This window comes from Photinus pyralis, unplaced genomic scaffold (genome assembly GCF_008802855.1).
Source record: "Photinus pyralis isolate 1611_PpyrPB1 unplaced genomic scaffold, Ppyr1.3 Ppyr1.4_LG5, whole genome shotgun sequence".
NCBI lineage: Eukaryota > Metazoa > Arthropoda > Insecta > Coleoptera > Lampyridae > Photinus > Photinus pyralis.
This window is the reverse complement of record NW_022170596.1, coordinates 46,083,140-46,098,672: the sequence shown is the minus strand read 5'-3', so window position 1 is coordinate 46,098,672 and position 15,533 is coordinate 46,083,140. Positions and strand designations below refer to the sequence as shown.

At 36.5% G+C, this 15,533-nt stretch overlaps 2 protein-coding genes across 4 annotated transcripts; one reads left to right on the top strand and one right to left on the bottom strand.

Annotated features, from left to right (window-relative positions):
- Nucleotides 1–132: 132 nt before the first annotated feature.
- LOC116171213 (histone deacetylase complex subunit SAP130) lies at nucleotides 133–5,566 on the bottom strand. Of its 2 annotated transcripts, none has more exons than XM_031487928.1 (12): nucleotides 5,074–5,566; nucleotides 4,785–5,023; nucleotides 4,150–4,599; nucleotides 3,314–3,665; nucleotides 3,193–3,264; nucleotides 2,684–2,857; nucleotides 2,013–2,201; nucleotides 1,661–1,957; nucleotides 1,459–1,612; nucleotides 1,071–1,413; nucleotides 604–717; nucleotides 133–559 (listed from the first exon to the last, which is right to left on the bottom strand). In XM_031487928.1, exons 1-12 carry the CDS (start codon nucleotides 5,309–5,311, stop codon nucleotides 410–412), a joined length of 2,772 nt encoding a protein of 923 aa, XP_031343788.1. In that variant the 5' UTR covers nucleotides 5,312–5,566; the 3' UTR covers nucleotides 133–409. The 2 variants fall into 2 exon arrangements, with proteins under 2 accessions (XP_031343788.1, XP_031343789.1); XM_031487929.1 differs by having other exon boundaries at nucleotides 4,150–4,593.
- Nucleotides 5,567–6,100: 534 nt separating this feature from the next.
- LOC116171296 (pre-mRNA 3' end processing protein WDR33) lies at nucleotides 6,101–14,506 on the top strand. 2 transcript variants are annotated; one of them, XM_031488058.1, is made up of 11 exons: nucleotides 6,101–6,202; nucleotides 6,251–6,868; nucleotides 6,919–7,188; nucleotides 8,024–8,175; nucleotides 9,419–9,516; nucleotides 9,565–9,691; nucleotides 9,741–9,974; nucleotides 10,024–10,235; nucleotides 11,303–11,506; nucleotides 11,556–11,681; nucleotides 13,454–14,506. In XM_031488058.1, the coding sequence occupies exons 2-11, from the start codon at nucleotides 6,560–6,562 to the stop codon at nucleotides 14,260–14,262; spliced, it is 2,541 nt and encodes an 846-aa protein (XP_031343918.1). In that variant the 5' UTR covers nucleotides 6,101–6,202; nucleotides 6,251–6,559; the 3' UTR covers nucleotides 14,263–14,506. The 2 variants fall into 2 exon arrangements, with proteins under 2 accessions (XP_031343918.1, XP_031343917.1); XM_031488057.1 differs by having other exon boundaries at nucleotides 6,126–6,868.
- The last annotated feature ends 1,027 nt before the right edge of the window (nucleotides 14,507–15,533 follow it).

Genomic DNA, 15,533 nt, shown 5'->3' with positions numbered 1-15,533 from the left:
TACATCCTGTATATAGTAGTCTTTAAAATTGTTAGGCAGTTATATATTTGATTATGTAGGAATTTCTTTGCACAAGTAGTGCAGAGTACGTTTTTAGACCATGAGACACTTGGTTTAGAATGTTGAAGAAAATAAATAAAATATGCACTTTATTTGCAATATTAAAATTTCATAATTTTGTTATTTTCTAAACCAGAAATATATTACTATGTTTAAAATTATACTTATAAAATAACACATTAACTTCATCGAAATGAAGAAAGATAATAAACAAATACAAATAATACATTCGCACTTAACACTATTGACGGAATTATGATAGTCGAGATATCGTTATCTACAATCACCTATAACTAAAATGTACATTGATAACGATATATCTTCTAAACGAATTATTAACATCTTATTCTTACGACTTTTCGCGCTTTTTAAAGTTGCGTTTACTGGCACAGCGGCTTATAATATCGGTCACGTGTATCTTATGGTCAAATATTTTCATTATTTGTGTTTTCGCTTCAATCATTCCATCGTTGATGATTTTAATGCGTTGTAAGTTTCCCTGAAATTTTTCAATTATTAATTGAAATTAGGGGAGACAGTTACCTTAATAAGCTCATTAATGCGATTTAGATCTTTGTCAAAGCCGTTTCCCTCTTCTGCCTCTGTGTCTTTCAGCAAATCTCGAAGTTGATTATAAACATGTTGTTCTTGATCCGCCTGTGTGGATGAAAGTTTTAACGGAAAAGTTACATAGTGTGACAACTTAAACTAGCACTATTGCTAGCTTTTGTATTTTTTAAGCTACACAGTTGGATAATGAGCCAAGGATTACAATGATCAAATCATAAAACAATTCACTATCAGGTTATAAATATTTCTTGAATTTTTAATTTAAATTAACAAATTTTCGAGCAATTTGATAATCATCCCTTGGTTTGTAATTTTAGTTAGTAAGAAAAACATTATTTTGCTGAATCTCTTTATAACGTTTTTATTGTAGTCTCCATTGGCCCCAATATTAGGAACGTTACCAATAGTGCTGGCTTAAGTTGGAGCACCTTCAAGCTTACCAAATCTTCCATTTGAGTTGACAAATGATGTACTTTCCATCCGTTAACTTTGTCAAGCACACGATATTGATTTGAGAGATCCATTATAGTGGGACGGCGTTCATCTTTCGGTTTCACATCGCTATATCTCAAATAATGATTGTGGGTGGCTTTCCACGTTTGCCTGTAGCTGTTAAGTAGACTAACGCCGGCAGGTTTACGTAAAATGCGACGAGTTTCGGCGGCAGTCTCTTCTCTAGCCGGATCCGAACGATTGCCGTCTGATTCCGGCTCTTTCTTCACATTCGTTTCCGATATGAATTGCATATCTTCGTGCATGTTTTCGTCGATATCATTGCCGGTTCTACAAAATTTAGATTAGATTATAGACACGAAACGGATGACTTACAGTTGTTGTTTTCTCGGTTTTTTACGGGGGCTCATTTCGGGAGGCGGACGAGCATTTTCTTCTTCTTTGATGTTTAGCGGAATATGCGGCATGCTGTCCTCGTTTGTCTCTGCTAAACCTGGACTAGATGTTGCCGATATTGTCGTACTTCCTCCTATTAAATAGTATTGTATATGAATGGATACTTTTGTGAACATTTTACCGGAACTGTTGCCATTTCCTCCTGAATCTGGACGTGAAGGAGGTGAAATAGGCGCTTGCGGTTGTATGGGTAAAATACCAAGTTGGGGTGCTAAATTTTTGGCTGCCTTTAGAGGGGATCCTTCGTGGTCTCGTTTACGTAAGATGCTCGGACGAGGCGATGACGTAATCTTCGTGGTTGGCGTTTGCGTATTTTGCTCTTGAGACACTTCCATGGCTTGTTGATTAAATTGCGTCATGCGATTTTGGTCGACGACCATAATCGGATTAAACCTCATCGGCTGATTTGACATGATCCCTAAAGCACAGAGGTTGTTGAACGAGGAAAATAAAGCCTAAGGATCTTTAGTTACCGTGTACTTGCGTTGCACGTATTTGTGGAGCGTTCGATTGAGGCACTGTCGTGAATGACGACTGCTGACTAAAAGGGCGCGCTACGGAGTACGTACCGGAGGCATCATAGAAGTAGGTACCACTTGTTAGTGGATAGGTTGATAAAGATGATGTGGATACAGCCGTTGTTTGAGTAATAGGTGTTGGGCCTATAAATTATTTTGACAATTGAACTAAGGTAACTAGATTTTGCCATTTTAAAATTTTTTTGTTCTGGAGTACCGGATAAAATTTAACTATTTGTCAGGTAAACTCCAAAAAAAATAGTAATGAACTTTTTTGTAGTGTTCTTTAAGCCATTTTGGCCAGTGTATGCAAAAAAATTTTAAAAAATTTTTTCAAGCCGTTATGGCTAAACTTTTGACATCCTCAATAACCATGAAGATGGTCCAAATCGGTCCAGGGTTTTAGTTATCGCGTTCACAAAAAACGAGCTACATACCCACACACAGACGTCAAGCTAAAAATATAAATAAACTTTTTTGGGGTCTGTGGGTTTCAAAAACGTCCAGAAAACGAAATATTGGCATATCAAAAATTTATCACAATACTTTATACATACATCGTATGTCGTCAGAAAGTAAAAAAGAAGGGAGAGAAATTGAGGGTGATGCAGGAACGATATAATTACCTGGAGAAGACTTTCTTGGAACGGAAGCCATCGGAGTGTGTATAAATATATTAGTTGTAGCCTGATTTGACTGATTATCAACTGATTGCGGAAACACTTTTGATATTGCAACTGCCTGAGTGGCACCGGCTGTAATGGGCCTCTGCGTAACCATATTAGCTTGCTGTACACTTACTGCAACATCAAAAAGGATATAGAATTACACTTCTGTTTTGTGGAATGATTAAACTGTACAAATAAATTACAGTCATAAGAATTTCTAAGATTTTCTTGTTCTGGTGCTTGATTTTTTGATTTAATGTTCATTCTCAAATCTTTACACTTGAGAAGAAAGTGCTTTTCAACTCTCAACTCAACTCATTGCTTTGTTACACTGCAGTTTCTTATCTATTTATGATTCAGACTACTGAAAATAGGTAATGCTTAATGCACAAAATGTACTTAACACCGATTTTTTTTCTGTGGAATTCGCATCAATTATAATGAAATTATCAGAATTACAAACTTACTCGTTCTTGTAGTAGTAGCAATTGGATTAGGTTTCATAACAGATGACATCTGAGGTATTGAAACTGTATTGCCTAAAACTATCTGTAAAAATTTGCACGCGCTTTACCGAAACAATATTACCTTGCACCGGCTGTGCTATGACCTTAGCCGTTTGGGCCTGTATCGTTCGCGGTTGTGCATTATTAGCAACGGCAACTAACGGATGCAGCGATAGCGTCGATATTCTAGTCTGACCCAATACATTTACGCTGCTCACTTGTGTAGGTGCACTTGTTACGCTAACAGACAGTCGGCCAAGTGTCACCGTTGACTGGGTTGTTGATACAATTCTCGGAGGTGTAGGTTGTTGCGTCGTCGGTACAGTTGAAATTCTCGCTCCTGTTGTCAAGACTGTTCCTTGTGGCGCCACTAACCGAGTCGATCCTCCTTGACTGACTATCGGCATAGTCAAACGAGCCGTTGTCACCTGAGCCTACAACAGATAATGTGTTGTATTTATGCAAAGAAACAACTTTCTGCACTTGAAGAAGAATAGTGATTTGTGCAACTAGAAGAAGGTGGAGAAAAACACTTTCTTCTCAAGTTTTACACATATTTTCAGAAACACATAGCAATCTAGATGCAGGTATGTTTCAATTTAAAATGTCATTATTAAGATTAATGTAGCAATTGTTTTCACTTTCCTCACTAGAGAGGAAAATCACACTTTCTTCACCCTTTTCAAAGAAGGTTTCTAAAGTAATTTCAGAAAAAAATTTACTATTCAATCAGAAATTAATAGACCGAAAGGGCAAATATGAAAATGAGAAATTTTTTTCGTAATCAAATGGGAGGTCTAAGGTAAATGAAACACCCTTTTTAAGTGCCAAATCAAAATCTCGGATCCGTGAGCATCAAAAGTCTGTTTAAACATATTGGCTTGACCGATAAATTATGTATAAACATACTCTACTTACTTTAGAAGTTGTCGATAGCCGATTTTGTATAGTGCTAGCTATGGTTAAACGTGGAGCCGAAGTAAACTGCGTCCCATTTGTGCTGTACACGAGCGTTTGAGTCCTTGAAGGAATCACCTGGGCTAAGGTTACGGTGCTACCGAGAGTTTGAATAGCAGTCGCGCCTTGATTGGGTTTGAATGAGTGAAGCTGAGCTCCTTGTCCGATAGTTATGGCAGAATGCAGGATTGTGGCAGTCGTTGGCCTAATTGTGGAAGTGGTTTGTGAGAGCGGTTGCGCCCTGGTTAATAATTGGGGTTTGGCAAGAGTGCCGGAGACGGTCGCACCTCGTACGGGTGGACTTAAAACTGTCGGTGCTCCTTTGATTTGAGAACCATTAGACGAACTCGTCAACCATGCGGTACCCTGAGCAGGGCTAGGTGCACGAGGTGGTCGAATGAAGGCCTGTTGCTAACAAACATGAAAATATAAAGATATTGTAACGTAGGCTTTGATTAGCCACATTTAGACTTCCACTTTAAAACTCAAATTGAAGATTTAAACTACGAATTTGGTGTTTAAAGGGTGAAGTCACGATTTGACATTAAATTAAACTCGACCAAATCTAATGTAGCTCTCTTTGCCTTTATACATACATTAGCCTGTGCAGTGACGACCATCGGAGTACGAATCGAGCCAACAACGTTACTGCGAGGAGCTGCCAGGTTGGCCACTACTGCCGGCCCTCGAGGCACATGGTAAGTATTTTGAGAAACTACAGGAAGTGAGGATGCAACAACGGGCAACGAAGCGGCCAATGTAATTTGTGCAGGTCGTTGTAAGGTGATAGAAGCAGTCCCCGGTGTGCTAACGGCGTGTGCTCTACTGGTATCACCTGCAATAATAACATTCTTAAAGATTGTTTCCACTGCACTCTACACTTACATTGCTTCAAAACCTGCGGAACAATGTTTGTGGTAATAATAGCGGGCGTTACCACTGACGTTTGACCAGAATTACCGCTAGCCGGTTGTGTTAACACCCTCATATTCCTCAGAGGTTGCCCTGTCATAACCAAAGGAGTTTTACCGTCCATTGTCTTTACGGTGGCTATTTTTGCAGCCAAATCTAACGGAAACGCTTTGGGGGCTTCAGATTTTTCATCTTCCGTAGTTCCACTCATGTTAAATAGGAATTATGTGAAAGTTAAACGCGTTAGCATCTGTTTATGAAAATGAAATTTGAAAATAACTTTTTTTGTATAATTTTTATACAAATGGGACTTAAAACAACTACAGTTTATACACGAACATTAAAAAATATATTATGGGATTAATAAAACTCCAAATGTGACTATAATTAAACGACTTTATTAAACCCATCGCTAATTTCACAGTTTCAACTTTAAAATTTTAGTAGACCTTCTACATAAAACTACGAATGCTACGAAGGACGAGAAAATCGTGCAACGTCTGCGCAGATGCTCTTTTTTGCAGTCTGCGCAGATAGCTACGATGCGCTATTTCTTTTTGGACAGAGACGAAAAATTGGCGTGACGCCACAATGGCCGCATTCGGCGTTATTGTCGTAACGTTCTCAGGACGCATTCGGCTGTACGTCTTTATATACTTGGCGTCTCAAATCGTAACCAAAATTATAAAACTGTTGGTATAGACTTGTACGAAATGAAATGCAGGTAACTAATTTTAATGAACTTGTAGCACTTCTCAAGAAAGGAAATACAAAGAGGACTTTTGAGCTGTGCTTTCTTTGATAATTGAATCGTTTGATTTATTTCTGTTCGCGGTGTTGGATATTTCTACTTTACAATAAGTTAGTGCCGCTTTATATTTTCCTGTATGTGCTTATCTTCGAACACAGCGCCATCTACGACCGTTTTATAATGAATTAGGTGAATTAATTTGAAAAGAGCCCCCTTTGGGATACGCCACTGTTTAAATGTTACCTTCACGTTGAATAGCAACAGAATGACATCTATGCTATGAAGTTAGTTAATTCGACATTTTTGCAGCTAAATGCTAATGTAATCACATGTACGTACTCCAAAAAAAAGGTGATAAAGTGCTGTTAAGTGTACAAGTTTATAGCGGTTTATTTCTAGTACTCTATTTAAATTAGAGATGCAAAATGAAATGCATCGGTAATGTAATATGCGTCTTAAAGTGTTGGTAAATATGGGATGGTAGCTACACTACAAATCGTTAAATGTGCACGTTTTATCATCGCCTGCGCAATGCAGATTATTTATACCTTTTAGGCACTATCGCCATTTTAATTTTTCCTAATGTTTTTGTACAAAATTTCTTCATAAATTGTGATAGCGTCGATTACACTTTAAGAGACTGGTCTTGAATGGCTTCCAAAGGCTAAGGTGTTTTTTTTTGTGAAATCCACAATAATAACAAAAAAAATGGAATTTGCACATCCACCTCCGGTACATTTGCCAAATGCAAATATGTCCATACCACCACCAAATATGAATATGGGTGGAACACCAATGGGGCCTCCTCCGATCAACAACACCTTTAACCAGAAATTTGACTCGCGAAACGGTTTTAATAATACGCGCCCACCTTTTCGTCCGTTCCTAAATCTCCAAAGACCCCTGCCCGGTCCTTTAAACACAATGACCTTAGAAGATTTCGACGGCAAACGTCTGAGAAAGTCTGTGATGCGAAAAACTGTCGATTATAATTCTGCGATCATAGTGGCATTAGAAGTAAGCACTTCCGCATCCTTAAAAATCTTCCTCTAACGATATTATTTTAGAATAGAATTTGGCAAAGGGATTATCGCGATCGCAGAGCTCTCCAGCCCGACGTGATGTATTACCCTGACATGATGCCTCCGCCCAGCTATCCCGATAATCCGATTAATTGTGTTACGACACGTTTTGTGAAGACTGCTACAAATAAAATGCGATGCCCCATTTTTTGTATGGCGTGGACGCCGGAAGGTAGACGTTTAGTTACTGGCGCCAGTTCGGGAGAGTTTACTCTGTGGAATGGGCTCACGTTTAATTTCGAGACGATTTTGCAAGTAAGTGGTTTTTTTTTTTCGCATACCCCATGTTTTGGTGAGATTTTTTGAAGTAAATGGTTTTTGTGGTATTCATTCATCCAGGTTACTTTTAAAATGTGAAATTTTGTTCCCCCAGAAATGATTGTCGCTATTAGATTAAACAATCTCATCGTCCATCGTGTGCCTATTTAATTAAGGTTTCAAATACCAAATTTGATAGCTTTTATAGAAAACTAAGAGCCAGTTTAGTTGTCACATCATTACTTTTATTTACACTACTTTAATATTGAGTTTCTACACTACATAAATAATTCAAAATTATGTTGATTTATGTTGGCATCTATTTTCTGTTACAAGAAAAATGTTGCTGCTGTTGTAAATTGTCATTTGATTGTACAAAGTTTTATTGCAAATACGAAAATAATCATCCGAAACGGCAGTTAGCACAGCACCATACTAATTGCTACACTGATGGAAATTTGAAATGGGGTGCACTTGTGAACAATACCCTTAAGTGACTTTTACTCTGATTATTGTTTTAACCATCGACATATATAGAGTTGGAATGCTCTCCCTATCGCACTTCTGCTGGTCGCATACAAATTAAATTGAAAGAACCAATAAGATGCATAACTGTAAGAGAGAGCTTGCCTTTTATTTTTCCCTTTGCTCTCACCTGCAGTAGTCCATCTCTATATGTTGATGGATAATAACGCACAGTCAAGGCATATCCAGATTTTTATTTTTGAAAAACAGTGGTACAAAAGGTCATTACTATCAAAAGTTTTGATTCCGTATATACCAATTTTCATCGCATTAAAAAACGTAGATCGTTATTTACTGCTGCTTTTAGGCACACGACAGTCCAGTTCGATGTATGGTGTGGTCACACAATGACAGTTGGATGGTGACGGGCGATCATGCGGGCTACGTAAAATATTGGCAGTCTAATATGAATAATGTGAAGATGTTCCAGGCACATAAAGAAGCCCTTCGTGGCATAAGGTATCTACAACTTCACTACGTCTTATTCGTTTTTGTACATATTTTTATACCAAAGTTAATAAATACCACCTTCCTTTCCTTAATATTGTTGATTATACAAAAAGAAATAAATAGGTAGCAGTTACGATGTTGAAATAAAGGCTCCCAAGTCCCAACTCCTCAATTTTGTATTACTTGCTGTGATTTTAAAAGAAAAATTGTTGTCGTGTTTTTAAAATGTAATTTTTATCGAATAAATTCGTTTTTAATATATTCTCGGGAATTGCCTTCCAGGTTACCCTTCAGAGTACGATCTCATTTCTCCTTTGTTGTGCTCTAAAGAGATATTTGGAAAGCTATATTTATTTCGTTACCTTTTTGGATTGGGCTCTTAATAAATTTTAATAAAAGCAAAATAAAAATAGTTTTATTCTCGCGAAAATATGGGTTCTAGTAACTGCTTCGTCAAGTCATAGTAACTTCTTTTGTGCAGAGAACATCAGGCAACAGGTTTCAATTTAAAACTTTCGATCTCCATAATTCGAGACATAGTTAATGTCGAAGTACTGGCCCCTTTTTAGAACTTCACAAAAATATTTTAATCACCATATTAAGGATTGACTTCTCTTTCCATTTGTTTTTGTTTAGGAACGTGATCACTCTTGCTGTGACATAAAAATCTTAATTTAATCTCTTTTAACACAATTTTGCCCTTTTCTTAATTACAATTAATTTTTTTAACATATTGAGTGAAGAAAAGTGTGTCGTTACAGGGGTTCATGAGACCTTTTTTTCTTTTGCTATTTGATCAAAGTAGCTCTTGAAATCTTTTATTCTATTCCTTACGGATGTGCTGAAAACAACTGAACGCTTAGCTACACGAAAATAGAATGTCCATTGTCGAATTTGAGTGATTAATCAATTATTATAGATGTCTACCAAAGATTGTTCGGAACCATTTGAAATTTTAAAGTAAAGGACAAGTACCACATGCTCTTCGATTGTATATCTTTTTGCTTTGACATTTCCCAGTGCTATTTAGTTTAAAATAAAATACAGTCCTAATAAAAGTGGATTAATCACAATAGGATACTTAATAAATCGTATTTTGTATTACTGCAAAATTGTAATGAATTTTATTGCAAAAATAAATACTCGTACAACATTTTACTCAATCCCTATTCCTCTTCCTATCATTTTTGATAAAATGTACTTAAATCATAAATAAATGATAACAAACTCCTATTTGTATTATTTATCACAGCTTCAGCCCTTTCGACTCCAAATTTGTGACTTGTTCAGATGATGGGACCTTACGTACTTGGGACTTTCTACGATATCAAGAGGAAAAAATACTGCGAGGTTAGCTCTCTTTTTTCTTTGTTTTACATATTCATGTATTATTTTCAGGGCACGGCGCTGACGTTAAGTGCGTTCATTGGCATCCACAAAAGTCATTGATCATTTCTGGTAGTAAAGACAATCAACAACCGATTAAATTATGGGATCCGAAAACGGGACAGTCGTTAGCAACACTGTAAGCCTATCGTTATGTTTCCTCGATTTTAATGGATTTTGTGTTTCAGTCACGCACACAAGTCGACTGTAATGGATCTAAAGTGGAACGATAATGGAAATTGGTTAATCACAGCGTCTCGTGATCATTTGTTAAAACTTTTTGATCTCAGAAATCTTGGCCAGGAAGTGCAAACGTTTCGAGGTCATAAGAAAGAAGCTTCTAGTGTTGCTTGGCATCCCACCCACGAAGGCCTATTTTGCAGCGGAGGCTCGGATGGCGCAATTATGTTTTGGCATGTTGGGTAAGAATTTATGAATTTATGTGTCATGCACTATATTTTACTGTTGCAGAGCCGACAAAGAAGTGGGTGTTATTGAACAGGCGCACGACAGCATAGTTTGGACTCTTGCGTGGCATCCGCTTGGACATATTCTTTGTTCTGGTTCAAACGACCACACTAGTAAATTTTGGACAAGAAACCGACCTGGAGATCTCATGCGTGATAAATACAATCTAAACACTCTGCCTGCAGGAATTTCTGGCTTAGAGGATGTCGATATTGGTAAGCATACATCTTTATTACTTGCTCAGACAGGTTCGATATCGAATGTATGTACTGATACAATATGCAGAATACACTTACAAAACCAGGTGTCAAATTCTTGACAGAATAGCTTCCTAGCTGAAACCAAAAATTGCCAACATATGTACGCACTTACAGACGGAAAAAATAAGAAAGGTGCATTTTTTACGCATGCTTTTTGTTTGCTTTTATTAGAGGGACCTACCATCCAATTTTCGTTAAAATTGCTCCATAAATAAGAAAGTTGAATGTTGCACATGCGCAACTCGATTTTTTGCGCATGCATTTTGTTTTCTTTTATTAGGAGGACCTACCATCCAAATTTCGTTTTAATTGTTCCATAAATAAGAAAATTGCATTTCTGCGCATGCGCAACACGATTTTTGCGCATGAATTTTGTTTGCTTTTATTAAAGGGACTTACCATAGAAATTTCGTTTAAATTGCTTCAGAAACAAGATCGTTGCGTTTTGCACATATGCAACACAATTTTTTAACTTTGACAATTTTTTTCTTCGTTTTTTGATAATATAACCCGGCCCAATTTTTTGTAGGTTGTACACAGGAAAATAAGGTCTTCCAAATAATAGAATAAAAATTTTAGGTTGCTATTTGAAAAAAAAAGTTCGATGCCGTTACGGCGCTCCAAAATTTTTTTTCAAAAATTCGGCCCGTTATTTTTCTGTTCGGTATGCCTAAAACATATATACAAAATTTCAACAAAATCCGTCGAGCCGTTTTCTCAGAAAATTGCCAACAAACGTACGTACGTACATACAGACGGCAAAAAATTGTATTCTTTAAAAGTTGCTTAAAATGGTCTAAAACGTCGACATTTGATGAAATTTTGAAATGTTCAAAAAACGACTATCGCAATAGCTACCTAGCACATGCTAGGAAGCTAAAAATTAAATTAATTTATTAATAAAATTTCACAAGCCGGGAAGAATGTCAAGCACAGGGCAATTTTTAGCTTATATCCTCTCTTGTCTCGAGAAATCTCTAAAATTGTCTTCCGTGCTGTAACAGTTGCATCTTACATTTCAGATGAACCTTCCGTTATACCGGGTATGGGTCCGGATGACAAAGTTGAATTCACACTGTCTTCTGAGACACCCACAACAATTCCAGGACTAGATATAGATATAACTTCAATCTCAATTGAAGATAAATTTAAGTCAAAAAAGGTTCCATACAGTAAGCCCATACCACGAAACTTCCAAGCACAATGGAATGAGACTGCATCTTCAGGTTTGTCGTGTTTCATAAAATCTTAGAAATTGTCTACCTTTTCCAGCAGAAGATGGCACTTTATCCGAAGTGATTAATCAGCTGGTCGAAAATACGTCCGGTGTTATTCCGTTACAGAAAATTGCTCAAAATGCTAATGCATTAATAATTGGGGGGAAACTTATCGCTGTCCAACGTAAGTTGCACCAAAGAGTACTAACCACAACACAGGACAGTACCTACGAATTACAGATTTCTACAGGTTTTAAGGCTATATACTATGCAGTGTCTGAGACTGCTATGATAACTTTTTTAACAAATGCTGATATTACAAAACTTAATTTGTTTTTCTACAATCGATATCCAAAGTAGGCATTTGCGCTCGTATTTGACAACGCAAACGTCATAATTTTCGAGGAATGTCACTTTGTCGCTTATAAGCGACAAAATAGAAAAAACGCTCGCTCTCCCAATTATTAACTATAAATCAAATATGCATGGCTCAGAGTATCCAATGACAACGAGTAAATGACATCTTTCATTTGGGCATAAGATTAAAATGATTTGAGTGAAAAATTTAAATTTCTGGAAATATGTGAACTGCTCGATTGTAGAAAAAATCTTGTGTGTAATTCGAGCGCAAATTGATTGTCGATTTCAAGAGATTGCCGCGCTCCTTCGTCGCGCGTCAACTGTCTCTTTCAATCGACAATATATCATTTTGCGCTCTTAATACACAAATAGCTATTGTATAAATTAGATACAGAAATGTAGTAATTCTTACACTAGAACTAATTTTTTAAATATTAATTTGTATATGCCAGTGACGGAACAAAATGAGAAGAGTTTTAAAAGATGATATGTTCTTAAACTAAGTACATGTAAAGGCGTATAACCTTCCCTTTTTACCAAACATCGACTACACCAAAATTTCTCGGGAGAACACTTTTTCTTATTAATTTTGGGGCGTAGAATCCAAATCAATTCTTACTTTTTCGATCAGACTTCTCAATCAAAAGTTATAGACTAGAAACCAATTTCGAAACAAAATTCAAAGGGCTGTAACTTTTGAACTAGTAGCCCAATCTTGGAACTGTTTGAAATTATGGATTCTACAGGTCACATTCTATAAGAAAATTTTTTTTCCGGGTTGATCTGAGACATTTTTTTTTCGGGGCTCAAAAAAAGGCAGTGTAACCTTCCTTTTTTACCAAAAATCGACTACACCAAAATTTCTCGGGAAAACACTTTTTCTTATTAATTTGGGTGCGTAGAATCCAAATCAATTCGTACTTTTCGATCAGACTTCTCAATCAAAAGTTATAGACTAGAAACCAATTTCGAAAAAAAATTTAAAGGGCTGTAACTTTTGAACTAGTAGCCCAATCTTGGAACTGTTTGAGATCACATTCTATAAGAAAATTTTGTCGTAGCATGAAAGTGCTGAAATACAATGATAGGCGACGCACCTCGTGTGGATTGTATATTTTGTTACTTTTAATTATCAGCTGAAATTTTAAAAAAAAACTGTATGGTAATTGATTTTCGAGAAAGGAGTACTATTCTTGTGGTGCACCTCAGAGCTAACCCCCCCCCCCCTACACTAATACTTTAATGGCCCGTGACCTATGCAATTCCACCTGGCCAGTAAGTACCCAGTCCGCCCCTGTGTCAAGCAGCAAATTGTTGTAAAAGCTTATTCCTTGTTCTCCAAAACAATTTTGGTGAACTCTTTCTTTTTTGTAAATTACACTTAAAACAAAAGTTCGATGGTATGTACTGCGCCATTACTTTATTCCACACCAATAAAGTGGGAAAGTGGCGCCAAGTAATATTTTTAGTTAGGAAGAACCCACATTATATCTGTATTTCGTTGGTACTGAATTTGCATTGATGGATAATCCAACACTGAGGCTTAAAAATGTTGTACTTTTTTGATATACTATAACGTTATTAAAACACTTACAGCGGGATCCAAACTAGAAGCTGCCGTTGCAGAGGGTTCGAAGAGCCTGTACGAGTACATTGTCTCCGGTCACGTTCCTGAACTAAATGATGTCATGGATCAAATCCGTGAGGAGTACAAGTCATTGAATCCGTCGTATGATGAGGACAACGATGATATGCAAGATCTTTCCGAATCGAACCATCCTCCTCCTTTAATGGAAACAAATCCTTTTGTTGTGAATTTTACACGAAAACCGTTTGACTCCCCAAATCGATTTATGGACGGTAGAAGTGACAGATTTTACGATGAAGAATCACGCTTGGATCAGGATATGAGGCAATTTAATTCCTTTAATTTCGGAAACGAACACTCTGATGTCGATTTGAGAAATGTCAGGAATATGGATGTCGATTTTCGGCAACGCGATCAAGATATGAGAGGAGACGGACGGATGACGGATCAAGATTTTCGCGAACCATTTGACGAGGACCAGGGTTTCAGAGGTAGATATAATGATGGTGATGATCAATTCGATTACGACGATGACAGAAATTGGAATGATAATTTTGGAAATTCGCGGAGTGGTTCGAGAAATAATAATTTTCAAAATTATAGACAATCTAATTTTGGTCGAAGTGAAGGTGGACGATCGTTTAGGCAAGGTGATGATGAAAATTGGTCTCCCCCACCTAATGATTATCGAAATCGAAATAATCGTCCGCGTGGCTCGGCGAGAGGTAGTCAAAGAACAAATTCGCGGGGTCGTAGTGGCTCATCTAGAAATAAGGGATCTAGAAATAACATTTTACAACGTAGAGGACGTTACTAATTAATTACATTATGTTTAGTGGTTATCGAAACTACATTTTGTGTATAATTCTCGTGGCATCCATAAGAATGAATTGTTATCCGATATAGTTTTACATTTATTTTTATGTGACTCCTATTTCTTCTGTTAGTATTACCTAATTTTAATCATTAGCTCCGATTGCAAACAAAATTTAACTTTATTGTAATAAAAATGTTACTGTTACGTAATTACAAGTACATCGTAATCGGATGACCCCCATTAATTTTATGGAATTATTTAATTTGTATCATTAGTTTTGTTCTTATCTATTTTAGGTACTTCATTAGAATCAACTTATTCATTTTTCAGAAAAAAATCACGGAATGGGGAATAGTTTACAATTTTTCTGATTATTTGAAAACATTTGCCCAACAGTTTCTTTGTAGATACCATAGTTTTATTTTTCATGATCCTGGCTATCTGCATTATCTATAATATACATCTGTGGAACAGCAAGATGTACCATATCTGCAGCAGTATATTTAAAAGACTACCTTATAAGCAAAATGATTAACACAATATGAGGTAAAATTTGGGTATCGCATACATGCTTCAATAACATTAAATTAATCATTAATGTCAGTTACGATCTTGCTTTGAATGAAGATTGATAAAATAACGATAATTGCGTTAGCTGTGGCGTTCAGAAAAGTGTGGATGAAAACCTGGATCTCAACGTATTGGGGTAGCATGTTTTGATATAATAGTGGACATCTCTTCCTTTGACTGTGCGGTAAGAATCCTTAATCAGGTTTTTTTTTACTTTAATGAAATATCATTATTACTTGTGATGTACCTAGATGTATTGCACATTTTTATTTTTTTAAGTGGGTGGGGTTTCAGCCATGGTTGCCGGTACAATCCAACCCAAATATCCATGACTGAACCAACGACTCTTAGCACCACAATAGAGTATATTAATATGGTTGGAGAACAAGTTAATATCATTCTTGTAACATGATTACTTACACAATAACAAACTTGAATGGGGTTAAATTTAATGATGAAATGGAGTTATGTATTTCCTGAAGGAAGTAACCGAATACTGTTCAAACGCGAAAATTAATCCCCTGCTGCTTTTGAAATCTGTTCCCAAATTCTAAGAGCCCGTTGTGCCATTGTCGTTTAATTGACTGACAGAATTCAAAAACTTTTAAGTTTAACTGAACTGTGACAACCGGCCATTTTAGACACAACATCCTGTACAAATTAAAATATTAATTATTTGTCATCATGTTGGTAGCCTTGTA